Source organism: Clinocottus analis, unplaced genomic scaffold, assembly GCF_023055335.1.
Source record: "Clinocottus analis isolate CAN_PGR_092001 unplaced genomic scaffold, fCliAna1.0.p SCAF_3, whole genome shotgun sequence".
Lineage (NCBI taxonomy): Eukaryota > Metazoa > Chordata > Actinopteri > Perciformes > Cottidae > Clinocottus > Clinocottus analis.
This window is the reverse complement of record NW_027176042.1, coordinates 14,315,618-14,335,401: the sequence shown is the minus strand read 5'-3', so window position 1 is coordinate 14,335,401 and position 19,784 is coordinate 14,315,618. Positions and strand designations below refer to the sequence as shown.

At 40.4% G+C, this 19,784-nt stretch overlaps 2 protein-coding genes across 2 annotated transcripts; both read right to left on the bottom strand.

Moving 5' to 3' along the window:
- Window positions 1–142: 142 nt before the first annotated feature.
- p4htmb (prolyl 4-hydroxylase, transmembrane b) lies at window positions 143–6,504 on the bottom strand. Its single transcript, XM_068594231.1, has 9 exons — window positions 5,625–6,504; window positions 5,439–5,520; window positions 4,255–4,445; window positions 4,051–4,147; window positions 3,386–3,548; window positions 3,078–3,263; window positions 2,729–2,819; window positions 2,448–2,571; window positions 143–1,202 (listed from the first exon to the last, which is right to left on the bottom strand). Exons 1-9 carry the CDS (start codon window positions 5,958–5,960, stop codon window positions 985–987), a joined length of 1,488 nt encoding a protein of 495 aa, XP_068450332.1. The 5' UTR covers window positions 5,961–6,504; the 3' UTR covers window positions 143–984.
- Window positions 6,505–7,609: 1,105 nt separating this feature from the next.
- LOC137796342 (myosin heavy chain, fast skeletal muscle-like) lies at window positions 7,610–18,359 on the bottom strand. Its single transcript, XM_068594230.1, has 40 exons — window positions 18,341–18,359; window positions 17,871–18,086; window positions 17,454–17,597; window positions 17,213–17,369; window positions 17,099–17,126; window positions 16,891–17,005; window positions 16,713–16,805; window positions 16,546–16,609; window positions 16,328–16,426; window positions 16,105–16,208; window positions 15,684–15,822; window positions 15,424–15,542; window positions 15,130–15,279; window positions 14,861–15,031; window positions 14,466–14,772; window positions 14,247–14,320; window positions 14,016–14,103; window positions 13,815–13,932; window positions 13,615–13,738; window positions 13,375–13,511; window positions 12,948–13,203; window positions 12,611–12,853; window positions 12,348–12,524; window positions 12,116–12,261; window positions 11,915–12,005; window positions 11,396–11,785; window positions 11,141–11,267; window positions 10,941–11,059; window positions 10,647–10,843; window positions 10,376–10,559; window positions 10,128–10,293; window positions 9,686–9,810; window positions 9,286–9,594; window positions 8,998–9,201; window positions 8,792–8,917; window positions 8,517–8,687; window positions 8,335–8,439; window positions 8,114–8,209; window positions 7,900–8,031; window positions 7,610–7,738 (listed from the first exon to the last, which is right to left on the bottom strand). The coding sequence occupies exons 2-40, from the start codon at window positions 18,072–18,074 to the stop codon at window positions 7,721–7,723; spliced, it is 5,817 nt and encodes a 1,938-aa protein (XP_068450331.1). The 5' UTR covers window positions 18,075–18,086; window positions 18,341–18,359; the 3' UTR covers window positions 7,610–7,720.
- Between the last annotated feature and the right edge of the window lie 1,425 nt (window positions 18,360–19,784).

Below are 19,784 nucleotides of genomic sequence, written 5' to 3'. Positions count from 1 at the left end.
TCTTCAACCAAACAGGACATCCAGCACTGAAGACGGAAAAACTGTCTCAACATTGACAGGGGCTGATATCAGAAACTTTTCTAAGATAATAGAAGAGACGTTCCAAACAACTCTACAAAGTAGCAAGACACATGAGTTTAATTTAACTTTATTCAAAGTGGGAGGACAACAGAGTGCATTTTAGAGAAAAATACAAGTCATAAAATGAAACCTCTCAACAATACCTTTCAAGAGAAATCTGTTATAAAATAATTCAAAGAACAAATACAAGACAACATGCATCACACGGACAGTGTGAGCCTTTTTTGGTAATGGCAGCATTAACAAGGTAGAACATTGAAATGTTTGCAGTAGCCATTTCCATATTTAAGTGCAATTTCTGCTCATAGCAACAGCAAACAGACAATCTGTGAAGCTAATGCATGCAAGGGGATTTTTTTTGTCTCAACTGTGTTCATGAGTTTCTAGTGCAACATTCCTAAAATGGGAAACTATAGGAGAACAATAGGGATATAACAATCTAATTTGTTCAGTCCCATTACAGCTTTTAGTTAATAAACTGTATGCCTCACTGTGTGGAAGAGACTGGGATCAGTATTTTATTTGTAAGGCAACATCTGACCTGACTTAAACATTGCTTTCCTAACTTTGTTAAACAAAATTAAACAACTAAATACATAGATATAAAGGTACTGAATTGTTATTTATTAAAATAATGGTATCCAATTAGCCTATTCGATACCTGATCCAGCTATTTGATTCAGTGTCAGACAGATATCAGCATTGGTGCATCTCTAGATAACAACATACAAGCAATATTTAACAAAATCATCTCTTTACAGTTGCATAAACCCACTGTGACCGCATTCCCTGAAAAAAATCTTGTCTCTACAAACTGGACACGGGATCTCGCCAAAGAAGTTGTGCACAGGACTGAGGAAGGCTAGATAGATTATTTTTTGTTGTACAAATTCAGTTTATGAGCTACAGTTCCTGATGGGTATCAGAGCTCTGTAGGTCCGGGTTCAGAGTCAGATCTTCATCATCTTCATCCTCGGGCTGCTGTGAAACCAGCTGCTGATAGCGAGCCTGCCGCTGGTAATCAGGATCAATGTTTATCCATTTATTTGCAACCCACTTAGTGCCATGGGTCACCACACAGCCTCCATGCAATGCATATTCATCCTGCTCTCCCACCCAACCTATTAGGGAAAAATAATAATAGTAATAATTTAATCTTTGTTCGCAACATCATGGCACCATGTTCTTTAAAAAGAAAAGAAACATGCACTTTATTTTTTCCCATGGGGAAATTCTTCTCTGCATTTGACCCATCCTTGATGAAGGAGCAGTGGTCTTCCCTGTGGGGGAAGACCACTGCTCCTTCATGGGGGGGAACCACTGCTCCTTCAGGGGGGGGAACTGAAAATCGAACCCACAAGTTAGATCCAGTTCGAACCGGCTACCTTGTGGCAATGGGACGACCACTCATCCCCCTGAGCTACAGCCGCTCCCAAAGGGCTCATACTCAACTTGTTGGTCAATATGAATTCCTGTACTTTAGTTTCATTCTCCTGACTAACATTTTATTCTATTTACTTGTTTAAATGAGCCTGAAATTAACTTTAAATTACCTGTTTTATACAGCAGATTTCCTTTGTCTTTCTCGATTACCTTTTACCTTTACGATGACACCAGTATGGGCTCGAATCTCAACCTTTTGACTGCATTTTATACGTCAACATTTTACTCTGACATGTTAATTGCCAAGACTAATTAAAATAAAATAATATAATAAACTGCTACATGAGATTTTGTTATTTTATTCATGCTCGGGGGTGGCTGAAGGGATGGCAATGTCGGCCTACGACTGTGATCCTTTGTAACTATTGGACAGATTGTGATAAAAATGTTGGTGAACGCCAGACATTTCATCAAGTGAAATTATTAAGTCAAAGCACTTTGAATGTCTCAACATCTACCAGATTGACATTCATATAGATATTTATGGTTTCTGGACAATGTATTGGTTATCCTCTGATGTTTAATCTAGCTGTACCATTTGTCCACTTCATTGGTTTATGGCCAAATGCTCACACGCTAACGCGCTAAACTAAGCTGGAAGATACGTTACTAAACATTATATCTGACAAACATCAGTGTGTCATTAGCATGCCGTTTAAAGCACCACTGTGACGAAGTGTAGCTTCACCCAGAGCTGCTAGCATGGCTGTAATCTTAGTTTAATTTGTATTAATATTGTGATAGGATCTTCAAAATTAGGTCACTAAATGTGCATTACCTTTGTGTTTTAATATGGAGATACCATGTGGCACACGTTGTGTTTACTTATAAAATTAAATATTCTCCTACATCAAATGAAAATGACATAGTCGCTGGTTTGCATCTTCATTGAAACAGTATGTAAACAAAATTAGCAATCTTACCTTTTCCATCAGAAAGGTAGTTGTACCAGAAAACAGCTGTGCCTTTGGTAGGCTTCACCTTTAGGTTGCTCTTGTCACAATTCCTTCTGGTGTCCAAAAGATCAACATCATTCTGTATGAGAGACTACAACAACACATTCAAACTCAGTGACTCCGTCTGCTCAACGTTATGGCAATGCACTCACGACAAGCATGTAAGTTAACGCAGATATGAAAGACATGCCCAGCATGTACACATTACTTTTGCAGGGCTCTCCCTACACATTTCCACAACTACGCACCACTTCGTCATAGGTCCTGTTGTCTGCCACAGGGAATGCGGTCTCCCCACCCCCCTCAACAGAGTTCAGGTAGAAGAGAACTGTGATGTACCTATAGGTGTGCAACACAGATTTAAATTGACATACATGTATGGTGCAAACAAACACACACATATACAACACTTTGCAAACAAGAGGCACGCACACATGTATACATTTTGACAATATTGAGTCACACAAACTAACATGCCAGCTGTCACAATGGAGTTTAATAATCACACTGCACCGATGAATTCAGATCTGGACATTCATAGGTACCATTGCAGGGAAATGCTGCTTCAGCCAACACTGTGCACCTCAGAGATCTCACCTGCAGGACGTTTCAAAAGGAGTGGAAGTGTTCGCCGCGAGGCGTGTGTGTGTGCATGCGGTTTCAGGATACACAGGGCCGCTGTCGTGGTGGGCGTGATAGTGTCCTCCCTCCTCATAGCGAACCACCTGGAGGGGCTCACTGAGGTCCACCAGTGCGGGTGGGAGCCGAGTGAGACGAGTCACCCTTTGTTGGAGTAAGGTAATGGAAAAAAAAAGTTTAAACTGTCCTTCAATTTGTGAAACGAAAGTAATAATTCAGCTATTCTGGCACTACAGCAATCTGAGTGGATGGCTTGACTTGCTTGCCTCGCCTTGATGTCTTGGAGGACCTGGTGTGCTCCTTTGCCCTGATACAGCCAGGTGTGCCTGCTGTTCCTCACCAGCTGACTCCTCTTCACCCCTCGCTGCAGCAGGAAGCGCTGGAAGGCATCATTACTCAGCAGCCTGAACTCTTCTAGACTCAGCAAACCTGTCCAAAATATGAGATGTATTGTGATGCATTTTGTAAGTTTTCAGTTGTTGCGTTAATGACAATAAGTACCAGAAGTTAGGTCAACTTCTTTGTATTGTATATACTCTATAAATATGTACTCTATTATATTTTCTGTATAATGTACATTAGATGTGTTTAAATGAGCCCTGCAACCCTTTCTAGGCTATAAAATGGGTTTTATCCAATCAATCACATTTATATTCAATAAATTTGTCTATATACTTTGCATTATGCATGCTCGAAAAAGGACTCTTGTGTTCACAATGCACAGACATAGCCTCAGTTTATTATATTCATAGTTTGTTTTGTCAAAACCCACCACTGTTGACCCACCTGGCATTGTAAAACTAGTTTATAGGTAGCACTTTTAGTGAAGTATATAAACATTTTCAAGATTATCTCACAAAATAAACAATTTAAGAAGTACAAATATGTACCCAAATAAACTTTTAGAAAAAAGAGAAAGTTGATTTCTTACCATTATCATCCTTGTCAGCTTTGAGTCCCGCATAGATCTCTCGCAGATTCTCCGGTGTGAGCCAGATGCCGTCCCTCACTCGATAGTGAGTCAGTATCTATTGGAAGCGCGATGGTAAAGACAGGATGAGTTAACCAACTTTGAACCAACAAAAGTAGTGATTTTCATACAGTACATGTTCACAATCCACAAACTGACATACACCTCATGGAGCTGCAACTGTCCATCCTGGTTGATATCAAGAAGGTTGAAGATCTCCTCTGGGCTGAGGTTGAGCTCCTTGGCCAGCTCCTCCTGGCCATCTTGCACCATGAGTTGACTCTCCATGAGACCCTTTAGCTGTGCAAGTTGCCTTACCACACGGCACTCATCCTCCGACAAAAACCCAGGGATCTCTGCAGAAAAACATAGACGGACAGTTGTACACAGAGTCAAATGTCTTGGCTTAACAGGATTGCAGCATTTTCTCTACTGCATGCTTCCCATTTTCTAATTTGCAACCATATTATATTGTATTCTAGTTTCAGCAGTCGAGTACATTTGATTTATATAGTCTAACATCACAAATTTGCCTCATGGGGCTTGCTGCACAGCAAACGACACCCTTTGTTTTTAGACCCTCGCTTCAAAATGGAAAAAGAGTAAAGCTAAGGTGAAGTCAATTTATCAATTATTCAAACAACAGGAAACATTTCAATATTCAATTAATCATTTGATCCATAAATCAGGAAGGCAAAACCTTTCCAGATACTTCACTTGAAGGACTTTGTCTAACATGAACGTACATATTCAAGCCTTTGGGTTATCACCTTGGTTATAAACATCTTTCTTTATTTTGTAAGGTTTAATAGAAAAAATTATCAGCAGAGAATTTACGGTCAGAAATATATTTAGCTGTAGCCCAAATTTGGACCAGTATGTAATTAGTTGCATGTTTTGCAGAGCGGAACCACTCATATCAACATTGAACCAGCCAAAATCAAAGTCAGTCACGAACAGTGAAATGCTTGTTACATAAATGAAACACAAATGAACGAGAAAGACAAGCAAAACTGTGCATTTTACATTTTCACACTTAAAAATGGTTTTCTTTACTCTCTCAATTGAATGACTAGATGTATGTTTTGAATTGTGTTATACGATCAATTATGAGCCCTAAATTGGGGCAGTTGCCTCAGAACTTATTGACGTTTTTCATGTAGCCTTGGTTGACCTGAGCATGCGCATTTAAACTAGGTTATATGTTTGGGGTGATATTATGAAGACAAGTATGTGGTGAATGCATGTTTGCTTTCATCATCAGAAGAAGAGGAAGACTCTTTGGCCACTCGAGGCTCATGTGGGTGTGCTGCAAATCTGTTGTGACACATTGGTGGTTCTGCTCTTACCGAACAGCAGTGGTTTCAGACTCAGAGTCCGCATTTCATGCACTTTGCTTGGCACCAGTGACACCTTCTGGACGTGTCCCACCTACGATATGAAGCAGATAAGTGATGTGCTAGTGCCTACTGTGCGTGAGATAGAAACACAGGGTATAAATGAAAGAGTGGGATGTATTATTACAATACTCTTACCCTAATCCCCTCGATCCTCGTTAGGGAAACATCACGCAGGAACTCAGGCTTTGATGGCGGACGTCGCGACTCGGGCTGCTGGTGGTTACTGCTCGGAGCATCACGAGTCTGGGTGGCATCGTCCTGCCCGCTGTTATAGTGAACGTAAAATAGCAGTGCTATAACATTAATGATGTACACGTGAAAAAACACCATCACTACCACGAAGTAGGAGCGGGAGCACACGCTGCTCTTGTTGCAAGGGAGGCGGTCGCACGGCGGCCGGAGCGGCAAGGTTGCGCTCCCGGGCGCAGTGGTGTCTTCCTCGGCATCCGATATGTCCTGGTTGTCGCTCATGTTCCTGATTCAAGAAAGAGTCGATACTTCCTCGACAACAAAGTCCATCTGATTAATCCAACGATAGGATGCTGTTTAGTTCGAACTGGCAGATGTGCTGCGCGACAGATGTCCAGTTTAATTACAAAATAAATAAGCCTGATTCTCCGCTGCAGAAATTAAGTCGTTGTTCAATGGTGGGAAAAACACGCAGGGTTCATCATGAAGCCGAGCTCGTATAAGATGAAAAGTCAACTACCATTGACACTGTGTCGTTATCTTTCTGCCCACTGACAGCAGCGCTGCAGGCTCTCGTCTTGTTTACGCTGCAGCAGTCCCAGTCAGCAGCGGCAGCAAAGCGCACTGCGCACCCCAAACCACGGCGCAGCTCATCTCAGACAACCTGCTCCACACACCGGATCCAGCACTAACCGAGTACAGTAATCACTATTTAAAATAGTAATTGAAAACGTGAAGAACATAACATCACGGTTTGCAGTATATGTCCGACAATATATACGCCATCGACTGAGCTCTGTTTACAACAACTAGTCTGCCTACCGCACAATGGTGACCTCTGGTGACCTGAACAAATAACACTCCTGTGTTTATACAAATACATCTCTTTCTCTCTGTCTCTCTACATTGCCAAAGCAAGTGTGAAACGTACAAAAAAACCTGTACGTTCAATGAAAAAGCTCTAGATTACAGTAAATGTAAATAAATGTTTCCAACACAATAATTTAACATAAAAATACTGTATAATTATATATGATTGATAACAGATGAATGATAATTAACATTAGTCATGAGACATCACAGTAATGAATGTTTAGAAATGAACATATGTAGTTTTTGGGGTTGTGACAGGAACAAGTTTTATTTTTGACGATGCCTCTATCCTGTCATTTCCGGTTACCATCTTCGTTTTCCTGAAATATTTGCAAATTGAGAAACTGGTAAGTAAAATACTCCCTTAACTTGTGCAGCCCAGTGAATGTTTGTGTCCCCGACGGAGAAGAGTTTTGAAGCATCCCGAAATACATTTTAAAAAAAACGTGGCATGTGTTGTCAAACATGTGTTGTCTGAATTGCAGCATTGAGTTATGCTAGCTAGATCAATTGGCTTAAAGTGACCGTTAAAGCTAATGTTAGCTGTGCAAATACAAGTTTATCTTAATTGCCAAAAAAGGTAAAACATGTAAGAAAAGTATCAAATTGTTCGAGCGGAGTCATCTTTGCCTGGTCTTTACATGTATAAAGCCAGCTTTACTTAGTAAGTTATGTATTTCCTGGTTCTTAATTAACATTTGGCTTTATGCCAAACTCGCTAAGCTAAAGCTGCTCATACTCGTGTAAATCAACATTACCCGAAAGTACTCATATTGTAGTTTTCAATCTAAAACACATCAGTCTCAGGCAGGATGGTTCTGCCCGAGTAGAGTAGGGTTTAGCTGCCACATTTTATAAGACCATCACATAAAGGCTGCAAGTGCAATACCTTGTTTCTAACGACAGCAGGAAACTGAGATTGTGATGTGGGACAGAAAATGAATCATGTACTTTGTGTCAGACTACAAAGAGATGCGTTTCCGCATGCTAGATAGTTTAATATTCACCAATTAAAATCAGTAAACAAAATTAAAGGACAGACAAAATGTATTTTTGCAACAAACTACTTTTTATTGTCGTTTGGTTATCACAGCATGCTTAGCACGCTAGAGTGAACAAGATACTCATATTGTATGGCTTCTTGCTCCCGTCTAACCACGACTGCTTCCTCACTCTTCATCCTTGGTCTGAAATGACAGAACAAAAGCATTTCAAACATTTGTCCAGATACTTTAAATTTAGGGGCCCACACTGTTTAGATTTAAAATAAATACTTTGGCCCTTCCAAACAAATTGCAAAGTTGCATCCTATAAAATGAACAAACTTTATTCATCTCATTTTCTTTACCTTGACAATTTCCCGACTCTTTGCTCTGAGCTTGTTGACTTGAGACTCAGCGATGTCAGCTCTCTCCTGAGCTTCCTCCATCTCATGCTGCACCTTCCTGTACCTGGACAGGTTAGTGTTGGCCTGCTCCTCCTGTATGAAGAGCCACAGAGAAGTCAAAACCTGTGGACTGAGTGACTGTGACTGTGTCTTGTCAATAATTAATTGTACTTACAGAATCCTCAGTCTGCCTCTTATAGGATTTCACTTTCAGCTGCAGCTTGTCCACCAGATCCTGCAGTCTGGAGATATTCTTCTTGTCCTCTTCAAGCTGTTGAAAAAAATATACCATTGTAATGCAGGCTCAATACTAAAGACTGTCTACTATTTTCATTACCATTTTCACCATTAGGATTTGCAGTTGTGTAAGATTTAGTATTTGAAATAGCAACATACCTGGTAAGTGAGCTCCTTTACTTTTCTCTCATACTTTCGCACTCCCTTTATAGCATCAGCACCCCGCCTCTGCTCAGCATCAACTTCACCCTCCAATTCTCGAACCTTGAATGAAGAACAATTTAGGGATTTTTACAAAGAAATAGTGTCTTGACTTTCAGTAAATATGAGCGGGCACTTACCCGAGCTTCCAGTTTTTGGAGCTGCTTCTTGCCGCCCTTCATGGCCAAATTCTCAGCTTCATCCAGACGTTGCTGCAGGTCCTTTACTGTCACCTCCAGGTTCTTCTTCATCCTCTCCAAATGAGAGCTGGTGTCCTGCTCCTTCTTCAGCTCTTCTGCCATCATGGCAGCCTGAAATGATGATTTTCATATTATTGGATATAAACCTATTACATTCTAATGTTTCAACTGCGAGAGTGTGTTCAATTGCGTAGAAATGCATACGGTTGACTCACATCAGTGATGGCCTTCTTGGCCTTGTCTTCAGCATTTCTTGCCTCCTGGACCGAATCTTCCACTTCACCCTGGATCTGGATGAGGTCAGCCTCCAACTTCTTCTTGGTGTTGATGAGGCTGGTATTCTATGATTAAAGAAGCTAAAATGAATTGTCATTTCTTGAACTATTGTAGAACATTCTTGTTTGTCAACATTTGAGCATACCTGAGAGTGCAGCAGTCCCACACGCTCGCTGGCATCAACCAGCTCCTGTTCAGCCACTTTGCGGCTTCTGTCCGTCTGCTCCAGTGCAGCTCTCAGCTCCTCGATCTCAGCCACCATCAGGTTGTTCCTGCGCTCCACCATGGCAACCTGCTCCCTCATGTCTTCCTGACCTCTTATGGCGTCATCAAGGTGCAGTATCGCATCCTTTATGAATAATTATTAAAAAAATAAAAAATAACTGCCATGCAGTCTGAGTAAAGTAAACTTTATTTAAAAAAGCCACCATACCTTGAGCTGTCCCTGCACGTTTCTCAGCTGTTTCTGGGCTTCAGTTGCCTGGCGGTTGGCGTGGCTCAGCTGAATCTCCATCTCGTTGAGGTCTCCCTCCATCTTCTTTTTGATTCTCAGGGCATCATTCCTGCTCCTGATCTCGGCATCCAAAGTGCTCTGCATGGACTCCATCACTCTCTGGCTGTTCCTCTTGATCTGGTCAATCTCCTCGTCTTTCTCTGCAAGTTTTCTGTCGATTTCACTCTTGACTTGGATGAGCTCAAGCTGAATGCGAAGAATCTTGGATTCCTCATGCTCAAGGGTAGCCTTCACATCAAAATAAATTTATATTGTGTAGCCTAATGCCCCAGCATAATTTAAAAATGCATTTAATAAGATACATTTTGTGAGAAAGTACCTCTGCTTCTTCAAGTGATGTCTGGAGTTCACATTTCTCTATCTCTACAATCTTTTTCCCTTTCTCCAGTTCATGAATGGTTTTTCCACTCTCACCAATTTGCTCAGTTAGATCGGAGATCTCCTCTGTGAGAAAGAAGGTACAGTGTGCAAATAAGTGTCAGCTGAATTCTGTGTTTCATCTCCTTGGTGGTCATTTCAAATTAATATACTGTACACAAAAAAACTGCAACATTAGATTACATTTTATGCTAGTTTTAATCATAGATCATGCACATTAATCATGTTTGCCCAGTAGGGGGCACACTCTTCCTTTTCTTTTATTTAAAGAAAATTCCACAGCTTCCAGGCTGAAAAACTTTGAACAATCAGACCACTTTCAATGCTTTTTATTTGTGGCCTATTTTCGTATTCTCCTTTTTTTAAATGTTTATTTTGCTTACGTTGCAGGTTCTTGTTCTCTCTCTTCAAAGTCTCCAGGTGGTCCAAAGCTTCTTCATAAGAGTTTTTTAGCTTGAACATCTCAGTGCTGAGAGAACGAGATTCTTTTAAAGCTCCCTCAAGCTCTGCCTGGCTTTCCTCATACTTCTGCTTCCACTCTGCAAGTATCTGAAACATAAACAGACCCATGTGTGTCAGTCATTGACAAGTTATACTCATTTAAACAAAAAGGCAAAGATAGAAATCTAACCTTGTCAAAGTTCCTTTGCTTCTTGTCGAGGTTAGCAGCCAGAGCATTAGCTCTCTCCACGTCAATCATCATGTCTTCCACTTCACCCTGCAGTCTCTGTTTTGTCTTTTCCAGAGAAGCACACTTTGCATTCACAGCCTCGATGGATTCTTCTGCATCCTGAAGACGCTGGGCGAGCTTTTTCCTGTTAAACCATACAGTAAACAGGATCTGTGATGATTAACTGAATCAGTGCATGTGGAAACAGGGTGATTTCAGGACTGGTCCTTACTTCGCCTCCTCCAGCTCCTCAGTGCGCTGGATGGCATCGGTCTCGTATTTGGCTCTCCACTGAGCCACCTCGCTGTTGGCCTTTGACATTGCCCTCTGCAGCTCAGATTTGGCCTCCTGCTCCTCCTCATACTGCTCTCGGAGCAGGTCGCAGTCGTGACGCGCTGACTGAACAGCATGAGCCAGGGCGTTCTTGGCCTTACAAATAAATAGAAAAATGTTTTTATTAACTGAAATGTGTTTGAGTCAACATGACAGTTCTGGGAGGAAGTTAGTGGTTTTAATGTGCAAATACCTTAGTTTCCTCTTCAATGTGCCTCTTGAGCTCCTCAATTTGCTGTGTGTACGCCTGCTTGCTCCTTGAAAGCTGAGAGATCATGGCTTCTTTCTCCTCCAGCTGGCGACTGAACTCACCTAGAGGAGACAGGGATTTAAAACTAATCTAAATGCAAATATGAATATTGTATCGGAAATATACGATTCTATCTATCTTACCATTTTCTGTTACCAATCTTGCCCTTTGCACCCCAATGTCATTCAGCTGTCGCACATGTTCTTCATTCCTGGTCTTCAGCTCACTCAGTTGATCCTCAAGAGTACGACATATTTTCTCAAGATTTCCCTGAAATCAAAAGTTGTATTCAGTGTCACCCGAATAAAGGCAGAGTAAGTTTAGTCGACGCTGTTGGAAGTAAAACGTTTTTATTTTACTCTTTTAGTCTTAAATATATACTTATTTCAAAATGTTACCTTTGATTTGGCAATGGACTCCATATTGCTGCTGAGGTCGTCGATCTCCATCTTGTATTCACTTTTCTCTTTCTCCAGCTTCTGCTTGACTCTCTGGAGGTTATCAATCTGTTCTCCCAGCTCTGCCACACTGTCAGCCTGCTTCTTGCGGAGAGCTGCAGCCGTGGCCTCGTGCTGCAGCGTGGACTCTTCCAGATCACGACGCAGCTTATGAAACTCTGCTTCACGCTTCTTGTTCATCTCGATCTGAACAGACGTTGCTCCACCAGCTTCTTCCAGCCGCTCGCTGATCTCCTCAAGTTCCCTGGAAAGATCCGACCTCTGCTTCTCCACCTTTGCCCGAGCAGCCCGATCAGCCTCAATCTCCTCCTCCAGCTCCTCAATACGAGCCTGTTGTTAAAAAAAACATAAACATAACCACAATTTAATATATATTAATATATTGGTCTACAAATCAAGTACATCCGGGTCATCCAACGTCATTCAGAGTGCAGTCACTGTTGAATACTATTAAGATACCTGAAGTTCTTTGATCTTTTTCTGAAGCTGAGCACAAAGTAATTGCTCATCCTCAATCTTGCCAAGAAGTTGGCTTGTTTCAAAGTCCCTCCTGTTCGGGGACAAATATTAACAAACATTAAAGGTCTCTGTTCTGACGAGGAAGAGTTATATCTGACTACCGTATTACTTGTTTACATTAATGAGATAGATCACACTCACTTCTTTAGTTTCTCATCAGACTGCTGCTTGTCATTCTCCAGATCCATTATGGTTTCATGGGCCAATTTAAGATCTCCTTCAAGCTTTCTTTTTGATCGCTCAAGGTCCATGCGAAGCTTCTTTTCTTGCTCCAAGGAACCTTCAAGCTATTTTAAGCGAGACAAGGCAATGGTTTTTCTCTTTTCGTTTTCAAGGGGAATGAAAACACTTTCTGTTATTACTATATACTCACATCGTCCACTTGCTGCTCCAGCTTGGTTTTGGCCTTCGTCAGACTGTTGACTTTGTCTTCCTCGGCCTGCAGATCATCAAGGGTCTGCTGATGGGCCTCTTGGAAGGCTTTCTTCTCTTTGGTCAACTTGACAATGCTCTCATCTTGAGATGCCATTTCCTCAACCAGGTTTTTAACCTGTATTCACAATATTGTTAATTTCCTTTTAAAGGGAAAGCATTTTACAAGAGCCAACTTTAGGACCTTATGGAAGAGTTACCAACCTTGTTCTCAGTGGCGTGCTTCTCTTTTTCTACTTTGGCCAGGGTGAGCTCCAAGTCATCAATGTCTTTCTTCAACTCGGAGCACTCGTCCTCCAGCTTCCTCTTCTTTGCAGTCAGCTCAGCATTCATTTCCTCCTCATCCTCCAGTCTCTCAGACGTCTCTTTGAGTTTGGCCTCAAGCTGGATTTTTGATTTAATGAGCCCCTCACACCTTTCCTCTGCATCACTGAGGGTTTCTCCTTCCTAGATTTGATATGACATAACATTAACATAATATTTATTTAACTTTAAAACCAGGATCTCAGAGAAAGCAATTCCCGCATTCTTTGTAACGTACAGACTGAATTTGTAGCAGCAAGTCATTCTTCTCCTGCAGCAGGGAAACCATCTTCTCCTCCAGTTCTTTCTTCTTAGCCAGAGCCTTTGCTAGATCCTCTTTCATCTTTCCAAAGTCTTCTTTCATTTGGGCCATTTCTTTCTCAGCCTCTGCACTCTTCAGCAGAGGCTTGATCTTGAAGTACAGCTTCATCCATGGCCATGTTTTGACATTCATGAATGAGCGAATGTTGTACTGGACGGAGTAGATTGCCTCCCTGGTTAAAAGGGGTCGAAGTAAATAAACAAATTATTTTAGATTCTTAGAGCTGTATTGATGAGGGTGTTCGGGATTTGGGCTTCTAGAGTAAACATTTGGCTTGAAAATGTAAATCTAGTTGTCATGTATGGTTACCCTTTTGATGTATGAAGCTAACTGTATACAGTACCTGCGCTCCATCATCTTTACAAACTCTCTTCTCATGAGGAAACCTCTGCTGAGAGCCTGAGTCATTGTGACCAGGATAGCAAGTTTCTCATCTCTCATTTCCTCCAGAGTTCCCAGCATACCAGCTTTGAAGAACACCTAAAACAAAGAGTTACTTGACATGATGGTTACGCTTACTTACAGTATCATCATTAGCAGTTAAATCACACACAAACACACCCATAACAGACAAACGGATTACCTTTGTGTGTCCAAATTTGTATTGAGTTTGGTCAATATTAATAGAGCCCAAGAGTTTCTCTGAGGCCTTTTTGTTGTCGATGAAATGTCCTTCAGGAATGACACTGGCATTCAACACTTTGTATCTTATTGGAGGGAATGAATCAACAATGAATAATTGATCATGATATAATTACATGTATTATTAATCTTAGTAGCTACCTCTGCTTGAAGTCAGCGTAGAGGACTCTGCTTGGGAAACCTTTCCTGCAAATCCTGATGCCTTCCAGCACACCATTACACCTCAGCTGGTGGATGACCAGGAAGTTCTCCATGAGACCTAAAAACATGCCAAATTCAGTCTTGTGTTGCATAATTCCAGTTGTGTTTAAATAAATGAAAGAATACTTATATTAGGCTTACCAGGAGTCTTTGATTCATTTGGAATCAAACAACGTACAAAATGAGGATGAGTGCTCCTTAGGTTGGTCATCAACTTGCCCAAATTCTCCTGAAATATAAAAAACAAATTTAAATTGTTCCCAAGTATAATGCTACATGACCTATTTCCCTTTGACAGTTTTTGGGAATACATTAGTGTTACTACATATTGTATTGTGGTTATGTATTGAGGTTGTGACTTGTGTTATTTACCCTGAACAGAGCAGATACGGTCTGAAAAGATCCACCACCCTTCTTCTTTCCCGCTTTTTTCCCACCAGCCTCAGCTGTACCATAAACATTTAATTATTAACTTGAACAAATGTCATACATTTTATTTCATACTGAATTCTTAGTCAGTACTGTAGCTACAAATCAACCAATATACTTTAAGTTTAAAAAAGAACAACTTGTGTTCTTTCAAAGTATTACCTTCTGTGCCGGCATGCGCTAAATAGAGGTGAGCCAACAGTTTGACTGAAGACTTCTGGTAGAGCTGAATCACTGAGTCGTTCAGGGGGTCTTTGTTCTTATCCAGCCAGCCAGTGACATTGTAGTCAACAGTGCCAGCATAGTGCACCAGGGCGAAATGGGCCTCAGCTTTGCCTTTGGCAGGTTTGGGTTTCTGGAAGGGAGCGCTTTTACCAAGATGCTGGTCATACAGTTTGTTCTTGAAGGTGGTGTCTGATGCCTTGGGGAACATACACTCCTCTTCAAGGATGGAGAAGATGCCCATTGGCTGTCATGATGAAATGATTATTTAGTACATAAGATTTCAAGTCGTCAAATAGTTTTCTGTGTTTGTGAATATTCAGCATGTCTCTCACCTTCTCAATCAGCTCAATGCAGGCAGCCAAGTCCATACCAAAGTCAATGAACTCCCATTCAATCCCCTCTTTCTTGTACTCTTCTTGCTCCAGGACAAACATGTGGTGGTTGAAAAACTGTTGCAGCTTTTCGTTGGTGAAGTTGATGCACAGCTGCTCCAAGCTGTTGTACTGCACACATGAACATATCACAGGTCAGTAAAGACCTTACGTGACAGCTTTAAATGAAGATGCAGAAGAGTATGTATCAATCAGTCAAACAAACTCACGTCAAAAATTTCAAACCCAGCAATATCCAGGACACCGATGAAGAACTGTCTGGGCTGCTTGGTATCCAGCATCTCATTAATTCTGACGACCATCCACAAGAACATCTTCTCATAGACAGACTTGCAGAGAGCACTGACGGAATTGTTGACCTGAATTTGACAAATCAGTAATACTAAATTAATGATATTGTGAACATTTAACATTTACAAAATGTATTATTGAGGATTAAACAAATTAAAAAACATAGAAAAGGTACTATCCAACAATTAAGTGTGTGTGTTGATTTCCCATACCTGAGGAACAGTTTGACCTTTGGTCACATACTCATTTCCAACCTTCACTCTGGGATAGCATAGTGCTTTTAGCATGTCAGCAGAGTTCAGACCCAAGAGGTAGGCGATTTTATCTGCCTCTAAAAGAAGAACACAAATATTTGTCCATAAAACCTGCTCTAGGATAACTTTCAACAAATGTACTCTTAAATCGCAGGTTCTCTTGTACATGGCAACAACTTGACCTCTACATTTTTGCTCATGGTGTTTAGGTTTCATACCCTCATTGCCATCGGGCTCAGCCTGCTCTTCACGCTGCTTCTGCTTAAACTTCATGTTCCCATGATGCATCACAGCTCCAGTCAGCTTGAAGATGTTTGCCTTCTCATCAGCAGTGAAGCCCAAGATGTCAATAGCAGTCTGTGACATAAAGAGTCAGTTTAAAATACAAACCTAAGTCTTTTAGGTAAACCGCAGCAATACATCTTACTTGGCTTTAAAGCAAACAGAAGCAGGATTTTTACATTATTAGCTGTATTATATATCCTACATTAAAAAAATAACTAAGTATTGATGATGTACTATATAAGATATAACAAATTGGTAAGTCAGTGTATGTTTTGACAAACAGTAATCATAAAAGTGAACATAAGACTAGTTTGTAGTATCTGTAAATGCATCATCAAGTGAAGTTGTCGTTACATCAGTGGCAATGAATTCTTCAATGTCATCGATACTCTTGACGGTGATTTCACCCTGACTGATCATGTGATAGTCATAGGGATTTTTGGTGATCAGGAGAGCCTCTAAAGAAAAGAGGGGAAAGTATGTAAATGTAACAATATATGTATATTTTGTGATGAACCATTGTTGTTCACTTTCGGTTGAATACCGTAACTGACAATATTATGTACTCATCTCTCACCTAACAGCTCAGGTTTGTGGCCTGTCATGAGCTGATAGAAGATGTGGTAGCTCCTCTCTGCAGACAGCTGGAACGTCACTCGAGACTTCTCCAGTAGATCTGTATTAATTTATGTTGTGAAAAAAAAAACAAGGGAAATCTCCAGTGAAGCACAGTTGAAGGAGTTGGCCATGTAATTAAACAGATTATTGTCAATGAGTTTCATAAAACAATCTTACATGTTTCAATATCAGCTGAAGCCAACTTTCCAGTTGTACCAAAGTGAATTCTGATGAATTTGCCCTATAAAAATAGATTAACATTTAAATTAATGTTACCGTGAATGATTGTTGCCACAAAATAACACATTATTTAAAGTGAAACAGAAAACCCCCAATTAACTTACAAAACGGGATGAGTTGTCATTCCTCACAGTCTTGGCATTACCATACGCTTCCAACAGTGGGTTTGCTGCAATGATTTGATCTTCCAGTGACCCCTAGAAATAGCATGTGTGTTAATGTACTTCGTAATATGTATGTTTTAAATATAAATTCATCTAAATAGTATTAAATTTTTCTTGCCTTGATCTTGCCAGCAGTCTGCGGCTCTGCTTTCTTTCCTCCAGCCACTGCGATTGTCGCAAAATACTGGATGACACGTTTAGTGTTGACAGTCTTTCCTGCACCAGATTCTCCACTGATTTGAGGAGTGTGTTCATAAATATGATTAGGTTTGACTTACAGTTTGCAATACTTATAATGAAGATAATATGAAAAAACTGTCACTTACGTAATCAGGATTGACTGATTTTCTTTATCTGCAAGACATCAAAAGGTTAGGAGTTCTCCTAAAGTGCAGCTGCTATATTTTTGGACACACAATGGCTTGCAAACGGAGTGGTACCTTGAAGCATGAACTGATAGGCGTTATCAGAGATGGAGAAGATGTGCGGTGGAGCTTCAATCCTCTTTTTGCCTCTGTATCCTTGCACAACCACTTCATCGTACACTGGGAGCCACTTGTAGGGGTTCACAGTCACGCAGAACAGCCCCGAGTAGGTCTGTGAAGACAGAGAGGATTTTTACTGAGGTCTTCCTTTAGTGATCGTTTGGTCTAGTGATGTGATGACGAGGTCAACACTCACGTAGATCATCCATGCTGCATATCGCTCTTTGAGGTTATACAGCACAGACGGCTCACTGAGGTGGGTCATCATGGCCATGTCCTCAATCTTGTCGTACTTTGGAGGGTTCATGGGGAAGATCTCAGTGTCTTTTACAGTGAGAGTCTGTAACTCGCACAGAAAGGGCACAGAAATAGGATTAGTTGCTGTCCAGCAGTCATGTGTTGTCTAATGTCAGATTTAAAATCTTAGTAACTGATTACAAATGTTTTCATGTCTGTCCGCAAACCAATTTCTGACAGTACATTTTGTAGCTAGTTATAAACCTTTTACATTTTTATTTAAATGTTTTGAATCATCAAATAGTTAACATGTCACACTAGTCCTAATTATACATACAAAAGTAAGGTTGATAAGACTTTTAATTCTAGTTCTCACCTTTCCACCAATAGTCTCCACGGTGGCTTTGCCCCCATCTTTCTTAGTGAGTTTCCCCTTGAGGTACATCTCTGCAGGCTCGGACACGAAGTATGCAGTCTTTGCATCGAAGGGAGTGTTTTGAGCTTCAATTCTCTCTCGTTCTGGCTTCCGCAGGTAAACGGAGGCCGGGCCAAAACACTGCATTTCAGGGTCGATACTCATGGTGACCCTTTACTGCATAAGAGGGAAACAAGTTTTAAAGGCCAGGGAAGACGGATGGGTGCCAACAAAGTAATCTCTATTGCGTTCTCCAGTCAAATGAATGCTTGTCCATTAAGATTGGTTAAATAGAGACAAGTTGCAATATCAGAACTCAGCAAAGTACGAACAGAATTGTGATTTTCGAAGGGGACAACCTTTAGACAATAGTGCACTAGTGATAAAACCAATTATTTATTTTTCAAAATCATTAAGCCCTATTCATTTACCTTGAATGACACCAGGTGAGCCGGGGGTTTCTGACAGACTTCAATGCAGATTTCTGCACAAAAAAAAGAACAAACATGTGAGGACTACATCAGAGAATCTACCATGTTTTGTTTGAAATTAAAAATAATATAATAAATAATAATAAATGAATAATAAATTCATTTACAACCAGGTTGAAGCCATACTTCTATTTTTTAAATACAATTTCAACTTAATACAATTGATGCATGGCAGTATTATAATATATTTTACTTAAGTATATCCCTGATTCTAAATACGTCCGAGACAAAAGAAACTTACCTTAGCTCGGTCTCTGTCCTTGATGGAGATTTACTGTGCCTTTTTATACAGTGTGATAGGAGCCTATCGCACGTGTTTTTCTGTATTTGGTCATGTTGCATGACATAATGCTTGTGCATTAGTTCTTAACCCTCGCTGTCATATTACACAGTTTATGGGTTGTCTTCCTGGCTGGATCATTGTCAAACTTTGACTATGTTGTAAATAGAGTTGATTTCCCCATTAAATATATCATCCATTTTCCTGTGATTATTGGCATAAACTATTAGGCGTGTTGTGTTGCCTTTAGTATTACATACTACATAATACTTTTAGTCATAAATTGTGAAGATAAAAAAACATATTTCTGAGATGTAACCACACATTTTTTGTAACTCATAATTATTTTTTACCTATGAGTTTGAGACATTAATCTAACAAGCAGATGTGAAGTTGATTACTATCGTGTAATCAAATAAGGTAGAATAAGAAAAAAAGCTAAAGCAAAAGCTTAGTTCAGCACTTACAGACAGTCCAAAGGTGTGACTAATGGTTCTGTTTAACCTCCTGGCACAACAGTAGCCCCATGCCGTGCTTTGGAGAAGCTTTGAAAAGTCACTGATATACTGTTTCAGAGTCCTTACAAGTCAGAAATGAGTAAAACAATTAGATGATTGCCAATGGATTCTCTCTCACAATAGTGCCAACAGCTGTTCTCATTCTTGGTCTTAGGGGATAAACAAGGGAGACTGAGACCGTCCTGAAATGTAGAGCAGCTGAGTCATGGACTCCAGCTGTACTTCCTTTATGTTTTACTAGTCACCTGTCCATAATGGTCTTTTTGTATCAACGTTCTCAGACCTAAACTGTTTGTCTATTAAAATCTGCAGTGTGTGGGTAAGAGATGTTTCCTTTGATGGCAAGTGTAACTCTAAGTGTTGCAGCCTAGAACGTAGCACAGTAAAGTGTATGCAGACAGCTATTGGGCATTATTTCCAATGGAACAAGGATCTACTTTCATCAGTGATTAGAGGAAGAAATTCTGAAGTGGTTACCAGCAAAGATATAATGAGCCTCTGTCTTCAATGAACATTTGTTACATGATCTTCTGTCTTATTAGGGCAAAACTCAAATATAGCACCAGGCTTGTGTTGATGCTCAAGC